Source organism: Euprymna scolopes, chromosome 19, assembly GCF_053919585.1.
Source record: "Euprymna scolopes isolate OS-2025 chromosome 19, ASM5391958v1, whole genome shotgun sequence".
NCBI classification, from domain to species: domain Eukaryota; kingdom Metazoa; phylum Mollusca; class Cephalopoda; order Sepiida; family Sepiolidae; genus Euprymna; species Euprymna scolopes.
In genome coordinates, this window is record NC_136500.1 from 79,127,106 (window position 1) to 79,151,325 (window position 24,220).

General features: G+C 30.9%; 1 protein-coding gene across 24 annotated transcripts in view; it reads right to left on the reverse strand.

Moving 5' to 3' along the window:
- Positions 1-24,220, reverse strand: part of LOC145239774 (rho GTPase-activating protein 39-like) — a 1,121,368-nt gene that overhangs the window by 812,543 nt on the left and 284,605 nt on the right. For all 24 annotated transcript variants that reach the window (XM_080103220.1, XM_080103221.1, XM_080103223.1 and 21 more), the window contains one exon: positions 263-313. In XM_080103220.1, coding sequence (XP_079959346.1) covers positions 263-313 — 51 coding nt within the window. The remainder of the gene's footprint in view (positions 1-262; positions 314-24,220) is intronic.

Consider the following 24,220-nt stretch of genomic DNA (forward strand, 5'->3'; position numbering starts at 1 on the left):
CATCATACATTCTACACTATATATATATATATATATATATATATATATATATATATATATATATATATATATATATATTTCTTTAAATATTTTGTTTTTCTTTGGACACTTCATTTTTAAATTCCCATCCTCACCATCCACTGTGTATCCTGTGTTCCGTAATTTGAACGCCTTATGCATTATAACATTGATATGCTGTTCATTGTAGGAAAACGTTGATGGATTAGAAATTGGGTGTTGCAACAAAGGTGTAAATACTCACACATGATATGCAGGGCTGGTACAAAGTTGTCCTGAAGATGAGTCCTCATATCTAAAACAAAAATAGAAAAGAAACAAACAATAAATAAGATTGAAAACAAGTCATTAATCAATTACATTAATGACTAAATGATATTAGTTTTGATTAAACTTTACAAAAAACTCTTTTAGAAAAAAATAAATAAAACCGACACGCAAAAAAAATAAAAAATAAATAAATAAAATAAAATTATTATGGACAATGTTTAATTTATAATATATAAAAAAAAAAAACAGTTATCAAAACTGAATTTCCTAACCTGGGGGCCACAACTGTGTGTGTGTGTGTGTGTGTGTGTGTGTGTGTGTGTGTGTGTGCGCGCAGAGAAAGGTTTAAAAAAAAAAAAAGTTTTTCTTAAACAACTCCAATTAGTTTCAACTAAAAAAAAAAAAAGTCTTAAGAAAAACTGAGTGCGCGTGTGTCCCATATGTGCCATCAAACAAAATTATCTAACTTCCTTACCCCCTTCATGATCGCTTAACATCTTAGCCTTCACAGAAAAATTAACATTTTCAGTTTATACAGAAAAGAAAAACTGTCTTAAGAGAAACTCCACTGTTTTCTTATTTTAAAAAAAAAAAAAAAGAAAAAAAAAAGTGAATTTTCTTGGAGAGGCTCTAGTTATTTAAGTAAAAATCCACTTTTTTCTGAATTAAAAATATGCACAGAACTTCATTAAAGTTTTTCTTAACTATTAGCTTTCAATGAATCTAATTTCATAAAATATTTTACGCTATGGCTGTTCTAATTTGATCTGGCAACTTAAAAAAATAAAAATAAAAATAACTGTTACTCTTTCTACCTATTTTTATTTTAATCTGGCATGACAATAATTTCCAGATCAAGGAAAAATATCTATTTACAAAACAAATAAAATAATTGTCCAATACATATAGGCATTAAGTTTCAATTAAATCATCTATATATTTTCTTTTGTAAAATAGTTAATACTGTTTTGTTTTCTTTTTTAAATATTTTCTTGCGTTACTCAGAAACTTCCAAAGATCCACTTACAAACCTTACATATTCTAAATCAATATGATCACCATCAGATTATAGTAAAAATATTTACTGTAATTTTCATTGTCTTTTCTCACTGTCTATTCAGTTTAAAGTCACAAAATAGCAAAGATACACTTACAAATCTTTCATATTCTGATTTAGTAGGACCTGCTATGGTTCGAAAAACTGGAACTTTTGGGGATATCGGAGTTGGAAAAATTTGTGCATATTTTCTGATGCTCAAAACGATTCCTTTAATTATATCTTTTTTTTTTTTATTTAATTTTGCTTAAAACAAAATCTTCCACGGTTGGTAGTAATAGTAAAATAAATATTTATCGATTTTAAACTTCCAGTAAAACTAAAATCTATAGATCACCCCCCCCCCCCACAAAATAAAAACATTTTATAGTTAAATATTTAAAGATTTATAAAGAATCAGAATCAGTAATTGTATCAGAAAAGGGAACTTTGTACAGAATCGGTAATTGCATTGGAATCGGGAACAATATTGAAGTCGTCTCATCACTAATATATATGTTGTAATATTCAACCATTTGGAATCACTACAGATCAAACTATGGAACCAGTAAACATAAATCTTCTTTTATTTCATAAATTTAAGAAAGCAACTACAATTTTAAACTTATTTCCTCTGAACTAATTTAAAAATAAAAAGGACTAGCTGAACGCCTGGTGTTGTCCGGTCATACAATATGCTTAAACATGATATTTTTAAGCAGATTGCATATGTATTATTATAGAATCAATCCTTTCTTAACTATTATATATTACAAGGAATAATTTGTCCGGTCGACTAATTTGAAAAAAAAAAAAAAAAAAAAAAAAAAAATTAAAAATAATGATAATGTCGTTCATCAAATTCCATCTGTGCTTTTTTTTTTTTTTTTTTACAATATCACAGCTGATATTAAGGCTTGACAATGTATGCCCTGGAAAAGTCACTTTTGATTAATGTTTAGTTTTAAAATATGCAAACGAAGAAATGATTTGCAGCCATTTGAAATGGTACCTCTTATCATAAATTGAACTTATTAATAAGAAAAAATTTAAAATAAAATAGTGAGGTACACCCAGGCTGGAACAGGAGATCATTCAATCTGAAGCCAAATACTCTACGACTCAGCTTATATCTCCATATAAATCTTTTCCTTTTTTTTTTTTCAAGAAAAAAATAATTTGCTGAAATTTTATTATTTCCCTTGACCGGTGTAATGTAAAATACTCTCCTGTAAAAATTCTTTTTTATCTATAAGAGAGAAAGATTTTTTTTTTTTTTAATCGGATTTTTTCAATACGTATTGGATGAATTTCTGTACAAAACATATCTAAGAACACTGCCAGACATATAAATTACCTTTGTGTGAAATTTGTAAAAGATAAGTTCCAAAACGACTGAGCCTATGAGGAAGGAACTCGCACCTACACACAATGTGACTTTTATATGAGTGGAGATAATGACGAAGGAGAATAAATAAATAGGGCTTTCTCATTCTTTCTCATCCTAAATCACATCAGGTCTGCTCATTAGTACAATGTATAGATATGATATTCTTGTAAGGAATACATGTACAAGTGGGTAAAAACAGGAAAATAGTATCAAAAAACAGATTGTTAATAAATTAACTTCAGTACTAAAATGAACCGAGAGTAGTTCTTTGTGGAGGTACTGACAAGTTTGGCTGGTCAGTTCATGATGGGGCTGCTTTAGTGCAGACCAGCTCACACTTGGAACAGTGTGCATGCCATAAGTGACAGAGATGAGCACAAGTATGAGGGGCCGACAAGTGACTTGGATTTTTTTTTTTTTTTATTCACAAGATCGTATAAACAAGGTAAATGCTGACCTGTCCTGTTGTATAAAAGGGGGTTTCATGAGGACCTTAGTTCACTGTTAATATTATCTTTCATGTTAAAGGCAAAAGTTCTAGTATCACAAAATCGGTTATACAATATTATAGGGGAAATATTTTCAAGTGTATAAAGTAGTTTATTTGGTTTTGAATAGGAATTTAGAATTCAGCAGTTAGAAATTAACATATTTATCTTCTTGTAAATTTGTATTTGGGCTGTTCAGCAGGTGATGTCCTACTCCCAGCTGAGAATAATGAATATCACCATTTTTTATTTTACAGATTACTAAGTTTCTAAAATTTGAAAAAAAAAAAAAAAATTTTTTTAAATGGAATTCTTAACATGCTAAGCAAATTATTTGTAAATTTTTAAACTGTGTCTGGTGTTTTTATTTTTCGGTATTTTGTTATTTAGATTCTTACACATCTAATACTGAACACGGAAATAGTGATCTTTAATTTTAAAATTAATGGCAAGCAAAATTGCTTGGTGGTCAAGTCAGGATGGAACATTATTCTTTAATCCTAAAACTGGAAGTCTTCATAAGAAAAAGGTGTAGTGGTTGCATCGTCGCTGTGGTAGAAAGATAAGTGTCCACTAGACATTTAAGGTACTTACAATCGTGTACAGAAATGGAGGATGTGCATAATGACGAATTTGTTTGTAGACAGTTCGAATATGGCAGAGAGAATTCGGACAAGGAATCAGATTTACGAGTGTTGAAACGTTACTTAACCATGAGAGATGAAGAGACATCGAAGTTAGTGACAGAGGTTCTGAGGGTTCGGTTTATAAACAAGGTAGGTTTTTGAATAAATAGAGTGCTCGTGTTAAATGAATAAATAGATAAATAAGGTTAAACCGTATTGTGACAAAAAAAGATAAAAGCAATAATTGTTGCATAATATGTTGATAACCAATTAAGTCAGAGGAATGAATAATCCCTCGGGCTCTTTAAGTCGGGTCTCAACCGTAATTGTCTCAAATAATCTCATCAAAAGGGGCTGAGCAGTTAACAGACGAAATAAACCACAAGACTAAACAAAAGGTTAGATTAACTAGTATGGCCTCGAATAATCTTGCCACAAGGGATTGAGCAACTAAGTGACACAGGTCATAGGATTAAGCAAGAAGCTAACTAGCTTGGTCAAGAATTTTGGAGAGGAAGTTTTAACCAAAAAAACCAAAAAAAAAAAACCAATTGGGCAGTTGGTGTAAAAATCTATCAAACGAGCACAAGGAGAGAAATAATGCTATAACTTATATGATGGGTAAGAAAAAATTGAAGGTTGTAAAGGAAAAGGAGAAAAGAATGCATAAAAAGACTCACACGACCATAAAAAAGTAATAAACAAATCTTGGAATACAATTAACAGTAAAACATATCTTATGAACACTGTGGAGATAAACAATAAACTGGCTTTATTATTACAAGAAAAATACCCCGTCTGGGGAAGTTACCAACAGGAGACGAATCAACATCAAAGACTTTTCAACAGAACTCGGATTGGGCTTGCCTCGATTTAACTATTGTTAACATTCAAAACTTTTACCTTGCTCAACAAAGCTGAAAAATTTAGGCACAGAGTCAGTGAAATTTCTTACATTCTCGCTAGTATTCGACAAAGAGTTTTATTAACCATATGGCAAATGAAGAGACTTGTAAAACCAAGAGTAGGTGTAGTCTGAAAAGTACCATAAATAAATGCCTTTTATTTCAACTAAAAAAAGGCGGTTATTTTGTTTGTTTCTTTGCTAGACTTACGTACAAAATGTCGGTAACATGTTGACATGTTACATTATTTTTTTTTACCGTCCAGGTAATCATTTAAATGAACAACTATACTAATTTGCTACAAGATATTTCAATCTCCCCTCTAAAGAAAATTGGAAAATGAATTGGTTAATATAAGAAAAGAGGAAAAAGGTGCAGATAACAGTGGTTGTCCTGTAGTGCATTTACTTGCAATTTTTTTTCTTTCTTCATTTTTGTAAACTATGCCAAATACAGAGATTACCGAAATCCTGAGGAAACATTGCCATTAAAATTTCCGTTATCAATAAGAAACTAATGGTAAACAACGGCATAATTTTTAAAAAATATATTTTTGGTTTCAATCAAAGAGAAGTAACTCTCTATGGATTAATACAGAGTTACATGCATATTTTAAGATAGTCGCCATTTGAAATTAATTCCAACCCATACGTTTTCTGGAAGGAATTAAATCAAATTACATTTTATTCTTAACATGTAACAACGATTCACAAGAAAAACTGATAAACCAGAATCAAATATTGATTTTTGCAGGAAGAAATTATAAAGAGACTAACTTTATATTATATATTAGATACACATCAAAAAAAAAAAAAAAATTTTTTAAACTTATTAAAAGGACTACATGCATTGATTTGCTGGTTGCTTTGTTAAGTTTAATGTTTAGTACAACATCCGTTTCTTTTGTGGAACTTAAATATCCTCCAATTTAAACACCAAATCGTGAAATTCAAAGAATTCTATAGTAGAAAAAAGACTTAACCTCGACAATCACCTTTTCTCCCCCCCCCGCCTTTTTTTTAATTAAAAGAAGAATGGCAAAATGGATATTCTTTAAACATTGTTACAATCACTTAAAAAATCTTATACACCAAATGAATGATGCTTATTAACATGAGACAGAATACAAGTAAAAATGCTAAGATTAAAAGATTACAAACCGCCTATTTGCATTATTCGTCTCAAGATTGTGGTGTCACAGTTAATTGATTGCATTAGGAGTCAGTGTAAATCGTCAGACTCCAACTTGAAAAAAAATAACCTAAAAATTTCCCAAAACAAAAAAGTATAAAGATTTTTTAATTGTACAAAACAAATAAAAATTTTGATATTCATTTTTTGCTGATCCAAGAATTTGTAATTATTTTATATTTTTTTTAATCAAAAAAGATATCCTTACCCTAGGACTAAGCTCTTTAAAATTTAATGATTTAGATGACTTTCAAAATACAATGAAGACATTTTTGTGTATTATTTAAATTATTTCAGACTATTATTATCATCAAGGTTGTTATTTTTACTGTTTTGGTTGATGTAATCTTCAGTGTTCCTTAGGTGAAATTTTCAAAGTCGGTAATTTCCATGTCAAACTGAGGAACCTATATAGAATTTTACGAATCTGACAAAGGTTTCCAAGTTCAAAAAGTTGCATCTGAAGATAGTCAGTGGATACAATGGACAAAATATTGTGAAAATAATAGTCAAGATGAAAATAGTAGTCCAAATAATCCAAATTCTTGTCTCCAGAAAGTTCCAAAATGTATATAAAAACTTTTAAAAAGAACCCATAAAAGAACATTCTTAATTGTTTAATGTGCAGACAGAAAAAGAAATATGACATCAAATATATAGGCTTCTTAGAGTAGTTAAATCAATTTATTCTGAAAGAATTATAAATGTATATTATTCATATTTAATATATATATATTAATTATATTCTAAAAGAGTTTTACAGCATATCAATCCTTTGTAGTTATTATATGATGAATCCAGTAATTTTGTATATAAAAAAAAAAAAAAATAAAAAAAAATCATGCTTGAAGTTCTTCATATTTCAAATATTTTCTTCATTGTTTTTGTTTTTGACTTTGCAGAACATGATTGAAGTTTGCAAAGAGTAAAGAAAAGCATCGATGATTGACGCATTTCAAGTCAGAAAGCCCATATCTTTAGACAGTCTGATTTGAATTCTATAAGAGGCCTAGGTGCTCTGCAATTGGATCAACAATGCGCCTGGGGAGGTCATGTGGGAAGCTAAATAACCATTCCTGGAAATATTTTTTAGCAGGTGACTCGTTAGTAACATCCAGTAATTAGTTCATTAGCAACGATACCCATTATTAAGAAGCACCTGACAACTGTAGCAATTATTCTCTTATGTTCATAGATGCAAACATAAAGAGAAAAAAAAAAAAAGCTTCTCCAGAATAAAAGAAAATAAATTAATGCACAAAAAAACAAGAATCCATTAATTCGTTACCAATTAGGAAGAGCTTTTAGATGATACTAGAATCTCCACTATTTTAATGGATGATGCCATCCGTGTGTTACTTTAGCATTTATGAGGTCAAAGGATCTTTTCTCGGGGTCTTCAACTTGTTTTACTGAATTATATCATCCAATGTGCATGGAGACAAACAAACAAGCAATTTCAGAGTCTTAGTAGTAGATAGAATTTTTTTTAATACTCTTTGTGCCTAACAAGCGACTGTGGGGAGTTGAGCAGCAAAAAGTTGTTTTTCACATTACATTTCAGAATTGCACACTATCATCATTACGATAAAGGCTAAATATAGCAATTTAGAAAGAACCCTTTTAAGTTGCTTGTTTACAAAATTCACAGATAAATAAAAGCTTAAAATGGAAGCGTATCACCATTATTAAAACATAACATCCTGGAGACACGTATTAAAAACTTAAATTTATTCAGCAAGTTCAGCATTCTATTAGAAATAAAAAAAATTCTTGGAGATCCATGATGTCAATGTAGGAGGTCCACCATCCAAGGCTTCTCTCTTTGAGAAGAGAGTTAGTTCATTGCTAATCGCCTGAGGCAACTTTACCAGGAGATGCCAATGGGGCTGCCCAGGCACTTTTTGCAGGTCAGAATACCCCTCCTCAGGGGCACTGCCTTGTCGATCCCATGTTCTGACCCTGGTATCACAGTTCTTGCAGTAGAGTGGTTGTTTTTGTTTTACGGCATATCAACCCTTTTCAGGTTATTTAATGCCGAATCCAAAGATTTTGAAGAAAAATTTTTTAATAGAATATATTTGTTGTTTTCAAATCGGTTTCTATTTAAGCCATAGTTGGGGCCCTAACAGGTACTACCACTCCGGGTCAGAGTGGATCTGGGAGCAATGGCAATTAAAGGATGGCTCTACACTCCCCAAAACTCGCAAGCTGGGGCCTCACCACTGGATATAGTTTGAGGCCATATCCATGACCTCTTGCAGTAGAAGAGAACTAAATACCTACAAAAGAACATGGTCTGTCAAAAGAAACCATCTGAAATGTTGTCCACAAACACGCCAGACAAGTCTTATGCGATGAATAAAGATTATATTGCATCAGAAAAGGTAAAAGAAAGTTGCTTAAGCAGAACTAATAGAAACTTAGAAAAAGCTGGAGGAAAATTTTTCAGGATCACATTACCATTAAACCTGTTAGCTCCCTAGATCTTAATCTTTTGGACTACTATATATGGAGCATAGTTGAAAAAATGTTAATGAACACCCTCATAACACTGAATAAGCTGTAGAAGTCTCCATAGGCAGAGTAATGTCCAATATGAACAAGGATCATTTACATTTATCATTGATGCAATTCAGAAAGAGACTATTTTTTCTGACATACCATAATTTTGTGCTATGGTATTTATTGCCAGCAGTTTGAAAGTTTTAAGTTTGTTTTGAGGGAACATAAAAATACAAGTATGTATGCGAATCAACTGATATTCCTCTGCAATTAGGAAAAGGTGAAGCTATTAACTACATAAACCAAAAGCAAATAACTATCATTCCACCCTCGCCTCCTTCACAGTTGAATGCAAGTCAATTACTAAAAACTGAAATAATTGTTATTTGTCCTAGTGTTATGGGTGGCAGTGTTAGGACATCAGAGTGTGAGGATAAAAACTTCACAGCCTTCCTTTATGTCTAACTAATCAAATTTAAAGTATTGGCTAGGATTAAATATTAAATCGATTGAAAACTTTTTTTTCAACAACACGGACCGATGTTTCTTCGTGGAGTGGGGTGATAGGAATATATAATTTTACTGTGTTGTAAAACAATACAATATCAAAGAAAATGTTTGCATTGAGCAAGAATATTGTTGGCTATTATTACAGCTACCAGGGAAGATGACTACTGCTATTAGAACAACTGTGTTTCCATTGTTAAAACATTACAGCCATAACAGTTACATAACCCCGAGTAAAGTCTTTCTCTACTTATGTCCCAACAGAACCAGAGTTAAGATACTAACCATAAAGATTTTGTTACAGACTGGGGGGAAAAAAAACAAAAAAAAAAACTGATCCACCGTGGTGCTATTGTGAGGGATGTAATGAGCTTAAATCTGGATTGAATAAAGGAAGGAGCCAAAACTTGTTTTATCCCCACCATAAATAAAAAAATTCAATTTCACCTGGTATGTAGTTTGAAAAATTAAGGAAATGTTGAAGTCTTAGGTCACTAGAGAAGGATCGAACTCACGACCTAGGAAGAAACAGAATTACTAGTTATTGCACTGCAATAAAATCTGCCTCAATAAGAACCCACAGGTATTCTCATCTATTTAAAAAAAAAAAAAAAAAATTAACTTACATTATTTAATACTAGCTGTTCAGCCAAACTTTACTCAGGCCTTGTGTACTGTTCATAACTTTGTGTGTGTATATATATATATATATATATATATAAAGTTTGACTCCTGTCCAGATAACCTACATCTAAAATTTCAAATGTTTAGACTAAAAATTGGTGGAGGAGTTTGGTACAGTTTTCAAAGGTCAAAGCGCTTAACTTTGACCCCTTGACAGCCGAATTCCTGGCTAAAAACCGATTAAAAAGATTTCCCCAAATCTCAATACCCCTTATGTCAAATCTCGAGTCTGTAGACTGAAAATTGACAGAGTAGTTTGGTAGGGAAATGCACACACACGCGCACAATTTCACTTGTATAGATATATAAATTTGAATGTGACTTTGAAGTTAAAGAAAGAATAAAAAAAAAAATAAGTTAGAGAAAACATCCAGTGATTGTGAGCCGCACTCTTTTATTGACGGTTCATTATAATTTTCATATTCCTCCGATGAAATTAAGTGTTAAGGGTCCCGTTAAAGCCAAAGTGTAATCATTGCCTTGATTTTCAACTCTTTTTCAGTTACAGATGTCACGATAATCAATAATATCTGAAAATATAGCAAACCAAATTATACCTTATTAGGAAGTACCATTTATATTCAAACACGGATATGGGCCTACTTTTTTCTAAACTATGCCATTATTATGATGCAAATGAATAGGCATTACATTAAGATTGAGCGATCTTCTACATAGAGCCAAGATCTGCATTCTAGTTCATGAACTAGAATTCTCTTCCCTTGGAGTAAATCAAAAACGTGCTACTATCAATCGAAGCAAGAGAAATACTATCTGATTTTATCTTTGAACATAAGCCGGATGTGTGATATCAAGCTTCCAAATTATTGGCCCTTATTAACAGAGCACTGCTTCTGACCTATATTGCAACACGCGGGGGGGGGGGAAATAGTTTACTTCTTTTCACACTTCTGGTGCCATATTAACTTATATGATTCTATCTTGATCTTGATGTATCTGGAAGTTGCGCATACAAATGATAGAAAGCATTTATCTTACTCAAATGATTGCACTAATATTCACAAATCAGTAAAGTTAAATAATAAAAAGAAAAAAGAGAAAAAATAATGTCTCAAACTGAAAAGTTGAAGAAAAAAAATATAAGAAGCAGAAATAAAACGTCTAATTATAAAAAAAAAAAATGATTAAAGTCGAGCGATTGTCTGACTTGCTATCTGCTTTCTCAATTCCCCACTGGAATACTCATCATAGGATAGGTGAAATTAATATCTAGAACAGAATATTTTCCACAACTTTTCTGTTCTCTTGCGAAGATTAAAATAAAGATATGCTACTAAAACTTGTTTCTAGAACACTCAGTCCAATTTTGATCAAAATCCGTTACATGCTTAAGCTTAAGTGATCTTAAGAAATTCAAATTCAAGGAATCTTACATGACTATGGCCAAATTTAACGTAAATCTGAAATATTTTAATTTTCAAATGAGAGATGCTGCCCACTAAAAACCATTTTAAATACTCTAAAGACTTAGTAGCTGCATTTCAAAATTCATAATTAGTTGTGTACATACAAATGTGCATATATATATATATATATATTGGTGGGCTTTGTGTATTAAGAATCACTTTAATTTTATGTCATCAGTAATTTAAGTGCAAAATGTAATCAGAATATCTCTCATTCTCCTTTAACCTTGTGTCACATCCATTTTGTATCAATAAAATGTCTTTCTGTCAAAGAGAAGGAAAAATGTCTTTCCTCTCCTCTTGAGGATTGTTCACATGACGAGGAATAAACACATGAAGAATGTCTAAACAAAAAGGAATTCCATTGTTCAAATGAACATTGGAATGTTAATAACTTAGTAACAGACAACGCTGTCATATTTGAGGGTCGTTTTAATTAAAAATAATATCTTCAACTAGTTGAAGTATCTGATCTACGAAGAGTTTTACAGATATTTCTTTTGTACATGTCGATTGGAATAATGTTTTTTTTTTTTTGTTTTTTTTACTTAATATTTTAATTTACCTTCCAACCCTCAAAATTTAAAATGCCTCTTTAATCAGTAAACCTTTTATTCAAATCATGTATCCCAAAATTAACCATAAAAATATAGGGTTAATTTTGGGATACTGTGTGTATATACCATAGGCCACACGGGAGACAATCAAGCAAAAAAAAAAAAAAACCCTAAGCAAAATTCATTCCGTAGGAGTAAAACTAAAGCTGGCTTGCCAGGACACAATGTATATAAATGTAGGCAAATTTCGGTATATTTGAAAATATAGGTTCTTTTTTTACCACTTGTCATAAAATTTTAATCATAGATGAGTATCATAATCTCCAAAAAGCCTGGAAATTTTTATGCAGTTTCATCCCATAGAACTTAAGATATCATTTCAATATTCAATTTGGCTACGAATATAGATATATCCATATATATATATATATATATATATATATATATATATATATATATATATATATATAGAGAGAGAGAGAGAGAGAGAGAGAGAGATAGATAGATAGATAGATAGATAGATAGATATAAAATTACCAAAAAAGGTGGGATAAGTTCCAAATCTCAGCAACTCTTGATCAGAATTTAACAAATGAAGGCTCGTTGGAAAGGTAATGACCTGAATTGTGTAGTGGGATATGTGATATTTGCCCTTAAGGTCGCACATAAGGTTTATATCTTTTCTGTATTTATTTCCTGTGTTGACATCTAGGAATACAAAAAGTCTTTTAAAAAAAAAAAACAAAAAAAAAACAAGGATATTTCTTTCAAAAGCACATAACTTTCGACCGATCCTTCGATCTTCCTCAGTGTGGATGATGGAAACATGAGTGTAGGACGAGCAGGGTTAGCAGCAGGAGGGGCACAGGTATAGCCAATATGGGTAAGATCTATATGAATATGACCCTTCGAACATTTTTGACTTGAAATGGTCAGCAACTTGTGTGGCTTCTATTCAAAACCAAGTCTTTCATAAAACTTTGAATTGGACACCAACGCATCCCACGAACATACTCGCATATGTGCATATGCACCCGTGCACTACCACATATGCTTCTTCACGTACCCATACATACACAGGATACGCACACATGTTTATAGACATACGTACATATACACGTGGCGTAGATGAAAGCAATAAGCTAAATGGAATCTCCTCACCAAAAGCTTGGACTTATAGATTTATTATGGTTCTAGGTGTGAGACGGTGTCAAAGGCACGCTGTTTGTCTGGCTTGTCTACACGCACGCACACATGTTTATTTTTTTTTTTAATGCTTACAGTAGATTCTAGTGTTTTTCGTTAATTGATAACACACATATAATGTTAAATAAAAATAAATAAATAAAATAAGTAAATAAAATAAGTAAATAAACGAACAATATTCTTTTTTATGTTAATTATCATTTATTTAATTTCTTCCTATTTTTGTTCAAGCATATTAAAATATTCGAACTGTCTTTTAATCAATTATTTTTATGGAATATGCACATTATATACATATATATATATATATATATATATATATATATTCCATAAAAATAATTGATTACTTTTTAATCATGAGCATTGTAACTAAAATTTGATTTTAAATATAAATAATTTATAATGTAATAGAATTTTCGCTTACAACTACTTGAAAGTTCTTGGTTCAGTAGGCAGAGTGCTAGTTTGGAATTTCCATAGGTCTACCCGCACTGTCAAATTGTAGAGAAAAAACATTTGTGATTATATGTATGTATGTATGTATGTATGTATGTATGTATATATATATATATATATATATATATATATATATATATATATATTTATAAATATTATCTTTAAAATTGGAACCTATTAAGATAATCAAGAGCTCAATATAGAGTAATTAAATAAATAAAAAAAAAAAACAAATGAAAATAAAATGGAATAAATTAAATTCAAACAAAGAATTATTATAATTCCTTGATTGAATTTGATGGATCAATAAATATTGTAATTTAATATATATATATATATATATATATATATATATATATATATATATATACACACACACACACACACACGTGGCCAAAATAGAATTGAAATTATAAATATCAAAAATTAATCTTTGGAATAAACCACATATTTGTATAAATATTTTTTCTGTGATGTATTTTAATTAATTAAGTTCGCCGTCACAAAAAAAAACAAAAAAACTTTATAAATTATTGAATAAATAAGTATCGATAATTAACATTATTGTTAAATGTAAAATTCAAGCCACCAATATTTTATTTTATTCGTAAGAAAGATACTGCAGACTTTACACAGAAACGTTAATTTTGTTTTTATTGTTTATTTTCCATTTACTTAACCTATTAATCTGACCTCTAATCCACAGTAGCCTCTTACGACGTCTAAGTGACAATTTGGTATGAATTGAAATGAAAAAAAAAAAAAAAAAAAAAGTTTGTCAGTGCTGCAACCACCGATGACCTCTTGAAACCGATGGCCATATCTCACAAATGTCACTGTTACAGTTCAGCCATTCTACTTTTCTTGAAGCTCGAAACCACTTTATCTGCTTTTAGGCTTCTGTTACCAAGATTGGTTGAATAGGAGCTTGAGAGTGACTGGATTTTTAACCTAATGATTAAGACTACTTTCAGAATGGGTTCCATAAGGGAAAAGTCTAAAAAATAGTTTGACACTGGCATTTCAGAATTTACCAACTAAAAGTTATCAGATTCCTGGGATTCCTTCAACAAGCAGAAAAGGATAGAAAACGTGCTGCGCAAATAATGGAAAGTACAAGAATTAGTAGATCAAGGCTGTTCAAAATCCTTTCTTAATTGGTTATTCCTTACATCAGAAATAGGAATTTTACAAAAGATGTTATCCTATCGTTAGAATTAGCATTGAGGAGCAAGCCTGCTGTAATGTTCACAAAAGAAATCATTTTGGCAGAGTTATGGATAGCACCATAGTTTTATTTTGCATTTTCTTTCGTTGAATATTCTTGAAAAAAAAAATTAAAAAAAAGTAAACACATTACTGTACATGTGTGTTAATTTGGTCTAGACTTCAAATGTCCACCTTTTAAAACTCCTATCATGATAAATTTGAAAAGGTGTATTCCTTATTTGAAAATGTTATTAAAATTGAATACTTTGGATCTCCCATAATTTAAAAAAAAAAAAAAAAAAAAAAAAACACTTTTTGTTTGTTTACAAAGTGGGAGATGGAGATTTAGTTAATTTTTTTTTTTTTTTACTAAAATAGTTTCTTTTCACCTTTTTCTTCCTGTCATGCCACAAGCCTCGTCATTATTACACCAAGGAAAAGTCCCTTCTGATTAATGCTTATAAAAATTCCAGTTTAATTTAAAAAAAACTATACATAAATAAAAAGTCTTTACTTTGAAATGCTTCTTGCACGGAATGGACTTTTAATAAAATATGTAATAATGAAAATATATTTTTTAGCCGAATCAAAGAATAGAAGTTTTGTATATGATATTTTGAGAACATTTTCCTTCGTCAGATGTCTATTCAATTCAAACACTTTTTTTTTTTATTCAATTTTTACCCCAAAAAAGACAGTGCCACTGAAGTAGGGGGCTACTATCGGGGACATAAGTTGCAGGGGTATTATGAAGAATGATGAGTAGCAAGATGTCTGTTCACATTACATTTAAACTTCTGCATGTCAGTACAGTTGAGAAAGCAGAATCCTGGAAGAGGGTTCCAAAGTCTAGCAGTTCTGGGTAAGAAACTATTAGAGTAGAAGGCCTTCTTACACCTAGGGATCTTTACTGTGAAGGGGTGGGATTTGGCTGCTTGTCGGGTGTGTCTGAGGTATTCATGTTGAGGGGGTACAAGTGCTTGTAGTTAGTCAGAGAATTCACCATTAAAGTACTTGTAGAACAGGCGACATTTCGTCGATGGGACAGAGGCTGAAGTCTAGATGACACTTCAGGACCTATCAAGTTGGTGACTCTCTTTTGAACCCTGTCCAGGAGTGAGAGACAAGTAGTAGATGCACCAGCCCAAATGTGACAACAGTACTCAGTAGATGGGTGAATGGTGGCCTTATAGAAGTACAAGATACTTTCAGGCGTAAGTAGTTTTCTAGCATGGTAGAGAGAACCCACCTTCCTCGCAGCAGCCTTGGCAATGTTCTCAATGTATCTATTCCAGTTCATGTTCCCTATAAACGTTAGGCCGAGGAGTTTAAAGAAAGTACTTTCGGGTAATGTGTTCTTGGCCATTGCAATTGGTGGTAGAGAAGGTTTCTTGCAATTATTCACAAGGAATTTGGCATCCTTTAGCTAAACTACAAAAAGAGGTAAAATATTTGTATTTGGAATCTCCGGACTACTGTAACTTATGAACTTCTTTAGATCTATTTTGTCGAACTTGGAAATTTGGATGGAATTTCGGACAGAACTCTTTAGATAATTCACGGGGATAGTATGCTTTTGTTCCGTCAGCTATCATTGGATAGAGGTTCTAAATAATTTGTAATTGTATTTTTGATTGCCTACATTGAGAATTAAACTTTCAGGAGAATATCACTTTTACAATTGATTTTTTTCCAATGCCCTATGGGTCCTAGCTAACAGTTCTAGTACGAATTTTAGGAGCCTTAAACCTATTTTATTTTTAGTTGTAAATATCACTATATATATATATATATATATATATATATATATAAGAGAAAGAAAATTAAAACTAAGTTGGAATTTAGAATCAAAATTTACTGTTCAACAATACTCCAAAAATCAATTAACAAAATCCTTATTCCACAGAGTTTCAAACGATGCTATTCTTCTCATCAGAGGACAGAAAGAAATCAGCAAATTATATTTGTAGCAATGCTAGAATTTGCTGGTATGGCATTAAGTGAAACAACAATTTTTTATACTCATAAATTGCCAAGAAAAACGAGGGAAAAAATGTTGGATATGTAAAAAAAAAAAAAAAAAAAAAAAAAAACCGTACATATTTCAGCTTGCATGAAAATTCTCTCAAGGTAATCCGAACGGTGAAAATAATTCTTTAGAGAGAATGAAGTCCAAAATTAAATCCAGTGTGATGTTAATAGTCATACAGTCCGGTTGGAAAATTTTCTAAACAACTGAAATAATGGAAATTGTTTCTTGGACAGTGCAGTAGTCCAAAGAAAAGTTGATTTCCAGTCAAGTGGGATTGAAAAATAAAAAGGACAGAAAAACAGCATGTCATCTTTCATCGCTGGCTTAATTAGAAAAGCTCTATTGCATATTGAGCTTTTTTTATTCGGTTGGGATTAAATTATCTATATATAAATATTGGTATTTATATTAGATTGAAGCTTACCATTGCGTATATCAGGTAAACACTACATCCTTTTGATTTCATTTCTTTATAATATTTACTTATTCTATAATTTATAATTAATTCCCATATCGTGTTACTAGGTTTACTTAGTAATTGATTGTCGATCAGCTAATGTGCTGTTTCTTTGAGTCGTCATCGTAATCTTCACCATTCTTCTCTATAATTTTGACTTTGTTGAATCATAAATGGTTTCCCTTTTCCCTCCAGATATGATAAGCCATAAACTTTACAATCTCTCCATGTATTATGGGTTTATTGATGTTCTAACTGTACTTTTAGTTCGAAATACCATCCAGATTCTTTAGTTAGACAAAAATATTCCTGAGTTCGACAAGATATACACCTGAAGAAGGTTGGGGGTTACATCGACCGAAACATTATGAAAATAACACTCTAGATGAGAACAGTAGTCCAAAGAATCTAAATAATATGAATAATCAATCCTCATCTAAAAAATTCAGAAACGTAAGAAATAGAATATGTTAATAAATACAAAAAGTTAAGAACCACTGTCAACAAGGTCCAGAAGTCAAGCAGTTTAAGTACCTTGGCTCAACCTTTAGAGCTACTGGACAGAGTAAGGATAAGATTACAATTCGTATTAATCATACTTATGCAGCTTTCTGCCATCTTCATCTGAGTTTTGGTGTTCAACACTAGAACCGAGAATACATTTATATATATATATATATATATATATATATATATATATATATATATATATATATATATATATATATATATTTTTTTTTTTTTTTCATGAAAATACATATACCTTAGTTTTTTTGTTTTTCTTTTTGCAAAATTTTAACAATAGGGATTAGAGATTCACTTAATATTTTTCAAATTTAAGTTTCTTGAAAATATTTGAACGAGTTTTTTTTTTTTGGGGGGGGGGGGACACGTTACAGGCACAACATTCCATTTGAAAATTCAAATATTTCAGATATGCATGGAATTTGCTCAAGTCATTAACCACCAATGAAATAAGATTTCATGAATTTCAATTTCTTAAGACCTCTTAAGCTCAAGCCTTAATTTTAGACATGTTCTCAAATCAAAATCAGGTAACAAATTCTGATCAAGTTTAGAATAAGGATATATATATATATATATATATATATACACGTTGTATGACCACCTGACTTACAAATCATCTTATCTAGAGAAAATGCTTAATTTATATTCATTCTCTTTTCCTATTTTCATGCAGCATACAAGTATTTGGCCAGTTTACTCCTCCCTGTATTTGTCGCATGATCACCACTTACTTCCCCCCTTCTCAACTAACATACCTGATGATTTGACACTTGTAGCTTTTCACTTTTCACTTCTCATTCAAGAAAAAAAAAAAAAAGCAAAATGCATTCAAACAATGCGATATATCTCGCAACTGCATTATTAACTCCGATCCTGGTTAAGTAGTCTTATTTCTACAGAATTTTATCCAGAGTTTCATGTTTTTCTTCTTTTTTTTTTTTCAAATAGTTAGGCACATGCCAAAAATATCAGGATTTGCATTTTCTTTCCGGCTTTGAAGTTTCTTTTGTTTTTCGATTTCAAAAATCCTTTATTTATTTATTTATTTATTTTTTTTTTTTGAGACATTTATTGATTTAAACAAAACTAAATGAAACAGTATAATCTATCACATGTTCTGTTTTTTTGGATATATTCTGTTTCTTTGATATTTCATTTTGTGTGTGTATATATATATATATATATATATATATATATATATATATATATATATATATTGTTTTTTGAAGAACATACATTTATCCCTGAGGAGTTATTTAGTGATCTTCCATGTGATTCAACAAAACACATGTAAAGCATAAAACATGAATAAAAAAAGTAAATAAAATCTTATGAGTGTGAATTGAATACATCTTTTGGTTTTTAAAATAATAACTAATGATTATATATATATACATACATACATACACACACACTAGAAAGTCGTAAAATATACTTAAATATATTTTGGTTAATGCAGATTTCATATTTATTATTATATTATATTGGACCCAATATATAGTATTAATGCTTCAAAAAGTTTTTAAAAAAATAAATAAAAATGACTTGTGCACCACTACTAAGAATCGAAAGCAAAACGTTTAGCTTACAATTTACTTTTTCCTTTAACGTTAATACAAGCTATGAAGACATGTTTGCTGCAAGACTAAAAATAAAAACATGAACTAATAGCTATTACGTTACACAGGCATATTCGTAATGCCGTCGTTCGACCTTTGTCTAGCAAATTCAACTTTAAAAAAATTATTATTTTACACTTTTGCACTAATTTTCCCCGGCTAAAACCTAAATATAAAGTTCCAGATGGGTTTGAATACCATATATAATAAGTTTCATGTCTGTAGACCAAGACTGACAGAGGAGTTTGGTAGGCAAAATGTTTTAAACAACTATGGATACGCATACATAAATATATATACAAAGAGGTTTGCGTTCATTATAACCTTATTATGCAATATATACTAATATAAATCATGCAGAATATCTGCACGAATATAATTACAAGATGATCATCCCATAAGAAAACAAAAAAAACTAATAGGGAATTAATTAAAATGAATGTTTAAAAGAATATGAAAATTAGCTAGATATTTCGCAGATGAATGCAATTCCATTATCCACGTATATAACAAAGTTGTATTTTCTTTTTTAATTAAATAGAAAAAAAGTTTTTAATATGAACATCAATACACAAAAAACCCAAGCTTACAGGAGTGTATAATGAGAAAATGAAGGCATAAAAACTATATAGTAATATATATAGATTTATTCATTCATTTAATAAAGGTATACATCAATTAGGGGTGTTTGGTAAGTGGGAACACTTTATACCATAGTATTTCAAAGCCTACCTACATTATATATTATACATTACAAACGACACTCCTCCTTTATCACAGAGATCAAAATGGTTCCACCAAACAGCCGCAATAATTCATTTTGTTCCTAATGTAACTATCACTAGACACCGCTTCCCTAATTATGTTACCTAGCATCTTCTCTACTCTTCTGATGAGAAGCATTAGATTTTGAAATACCATGATATCAAGAGTTTCCACTTACCTAACATCCCTAATTAATGCATACCCTTATTAAATAAACGAATATATATATATATATATATATATATATATATATCCATTTTCTCTCTTTATTGACTCCTATATAAACTCCAAAACAATTTGTTGAGCTTTGTATTACCCCGATGAATTTCCTCATAAAGAACTGATTTTCTTTCTCTTCCTTTTTTTAACTTCCCATTATATATATATATATATATATATATATATATATGCGCCATCCAAAAAAGTACAAATAAACAAAGTTTATAAGAGAAAAGAAGAATGTGTGAGAAGAAACTGCAAAGATTATGAGCAGCTATAGAAGAAAGAGAAAATAAAATGTAAAAACAGGTGTATATATCGAAATAAGTGAGTGTGTATGTGTTTGTATATCAGCAAGAATGCAACAGATTAGATAATAACTCCATCTAAAATCAGCAACTTTCATTATCCCACCACCCCCTACAAGCCAGGCAGGCACTCCTCTTCATTAACTTTATCATTCATCTCCATCGCAGATTATGGGACTTCTGGCAAACTCCACCGCATCCATCCGGCCAGGCAACAAACGTTGACTTAGGTACAAGACCGAACAGGATTTACTCAAGAATAAGAGAGGAAGGTGATCTAAACGTTTTTCATCGACCCTTATCCACTTCCCCCACATCTTGCTTACGCCTACATTTATATAAGTGTGTCATAGGAAGGACTGGTACAGTTGACCCTGCATCTTGACAAAAAACATAAGGTACAAAAATAAACAGGAAAAAACATATATATATATATATATATCGCTCATTTCAGGGGGGCAACGGAAACTCCAACCCCAACTATGAGCGCCACCACCGACAGATAGCATGTCAACCTACTATTTAGAAAATAAACATTCAGTTAATCATTCTCATTCAAGGAATTTTTTTTCGAAATTAAAGACGGCTTTTTCAGAGAACATTCCCTCTCTTCTTTTTTCTTGTCTTTTCTAAACTTGACCTTAAAAAGCCATAAAGAAGGAAAGAAAGAAAAAGACAGAAAGAAAACAAAAACAACATAAAACCGACAAAGAGAAAGGAGAGAGAGAAAAAAAAAACAATCATTGGAGTTACCATTTTCTATAGTTTAAAATTCATGTTTACTTTTTATGATGGAACTGCTTGCTTCCCGTTCTCGACTATACCAACATGTTTTTTTCCACAGGAATCACCACTTATCAAGGCCTGGAGGTCACTCGAGGGTAAGGGTTAATGGTATACATTAGTCAATGTGATTATAGCATAATAAACATAAGTAGTGGGAATTTTGTAAATTGGATTATTCAATTATAATGTGAACAAACATCTTGCTGCACAATGACCCATTAAGGTGTCCTTATTAGTCTAATCTTTAATTCACAGTAGCTCATTGCGTCTCAGAAACAATGTGCCTTATTTGGGGTAAATATAAGTTCACAATGACAGACTTGTAAATGTTAGCATTTTATCATACAAAGATTATTGTACTTGAGTTTCGGAACAATACTCTGAAAATTTCTGCAGGGATTCTTTACAATCACCCCACCAAAAAAATAACTTTTTTTTTAATTTTCAAATTGTCCAATTTTCGACGCGGCTACTCTCAAAGTCAATTTTTTTTAAATCTCAATGTTTTTCAATAACCAAGAAATAGATTTTAAAGCATCTTCAAAAGTTAAATTTAAAAATTCACAGAAAACCGTCTGAAGACCTGAATATGATGCACATTTATTATTATTTTATTTTTATTTTTTTTACCTAAGTCTTAAATTTTAGGAGACGGGGGCGTTACATATTAGTAATAAAAATATCACTATTATTTTTTTTATATAATTAAAGTACTTTTTTCCACTCTGGTTGTTGTGGTGTTCACCTTGTTGCCATGGAATGGTATGATCAAAATAGTCCTTTATTCATATAATCGGTTTTTGATCAATTTTCAAATTTAGCTTTTATTTGTATTTTATATTTTTTTTTATTACATAACATTGCTGGCTGAATATTATTGGATTTATCTACATTGGACTGACATATTTATCTCCCTTGGATTATTCTAGATAACATTTAAGAATTGTGTTCTGTTTGGATGTTAAGAAAACTAGTTTCACATCTGTGTAGAAATTCAGAGTCTAGCTTTATCTTTTCTAGGTGGTGATTCAAAGCCATTGGACATGGTCCAACCAGCTCGCCATCTTTGTACCCTTTATGAACTCTGATGCTGTGTCCGTCAGATGCCTGCTTTGGTAGAAGTCGCATGGACTTCTAGAACACCACAAATAACACCTATGTAATATTCACCTATATACACTGGTTATGCATACATTCTCTCTAAAAAGAAACTGGCAATACATGTCTTGCCGATTGTATTTGGAACAGTAACATTCTTTATCTAGGATTAATGTTTGGTGCTCTCTCCTTGTATATCATATGACACACCACATTACATGTATCCGTAATCGCTTTAACATCATTCTTCACATGTGATCATTAGGGCTAGGACAACTGCATATTCTTTTCATCGTTTGTCCATTCGAGTATATATCCGATACAGTTAAACACAATCAAGCAAGAACCACATCACTCTATATAAAAACGTATATCAACAGATATATACCTGAGAATCAAAACAAGAAAAAGAATATGCTGTTGTCATAGCCCTAGTGATCATGTAGCTTTCCATCTGCGTGATCACTATCGAAGATAACGTAACGGGTTACAATAAAGGAGAGGTGAGGTCTACCCTCCCAGGCTTTGCCTTCTCTTTTTGAGAATAGTTACAATAAAGGAAGATGCATTTAACACAAAGGTCTCACAATCCATTCTTGTAATGGCCTTTTTCTTGCTGGTCCTGTGCAGTTCTAGGAAGTCTACTCTCCCACGCTTTGCTTTCTCTTTTTGAGAATAGTTTAATTTAATGCGTTTCCCTTGATGCGCCCTTACCAGCGAATGCTGATAGGGCTGCACAAGCATTTTCTAGGCCAGAATGCTCCTTCTCTTGGGTGCTGTCTATTCAATCTCACTTTTTGACCCTAGTGTTATATCTTTTTGTCATGGTAAAGAGATATATCCATCTAAGTTCTAAAATCATTTTTTGTATTTTTTACCTTCTGCAAAATTTTTCGGGTGGATGTGTGCATGTTTGATAAGTAGTCATCTAAAGAATGTAGAATCTTAATTTTTATAGAAGGGGTGATTTAACGGGGGATAGTCTACAATAATGCCATATTTTCTTTTCTAAATTGTCGTTTTTAATCATTTCATATATATTTTTTTTTCTAGTGTTATTTTAATAGTTTCATTCATATAGCAAATTTTCTTTTTCATGTTTTAAAGTGCTCTTCTGAGCTCCCATGTATGGTTCCCCCTTGCTGAACTTTCACGAAAAAAAACCTGTCTAGTTGAAACCACTACCATTAATTTCCCCCACTCTTTATTTGTGCCTAAACCTAAATGTAGATCCCATGAACAAAGCTTCTTTCTTAGAACTGCACGCCTGTGGAACTCTTCCGTTTGCCTGCTTTCCAGTTGACTATAATTTGGTCATCTTCAAGTCCACCTTAAACAAATTCTTGATGAACCGTCTCCTTAAGTAATCCAATTTAACAAATTTCCACTGCTACCGATTACTAGTATATTATTCCATTGACTATTGTACACCAATCAACTCTTATCCTCGAGTGGCCTCCGGCCCTTGATAAGTGGTGACTCCTATTTAAAAAAAAAAAATGAAAATAAACATTAGAAAACAATTATAAGCGAAATAGAAAGCAACAAATTACAAAAAATAAAATCCAACTGTAAACACACAATTTCATTCTCATTAACCTTTATTTTCAAGTGGCTTTTGAGCCTTGATACGTTGTAACCTATGATTAAAAAGATCAGGTGATATAAATAGCTTATTGTTTGAACGTAAACAGCACATGAACGTTTTTATACCATGATAAAACATGATATAAAAATCATGACTATTTTTTTCAATGCTTGATCGATTCATACTAAGAATATGAACTTAGCATTTTTCTAAATTAGTCATTTAAAAATATAAGACATTTTTTTTCTCATGGTTGTGTGATTTCTAAAGAAGCACCATGTATTTTGCTAAGTAAATATCAAAGACTTGCGCCTTTCTTTCTTTCTTTCTTTCTTTCTTTGACCT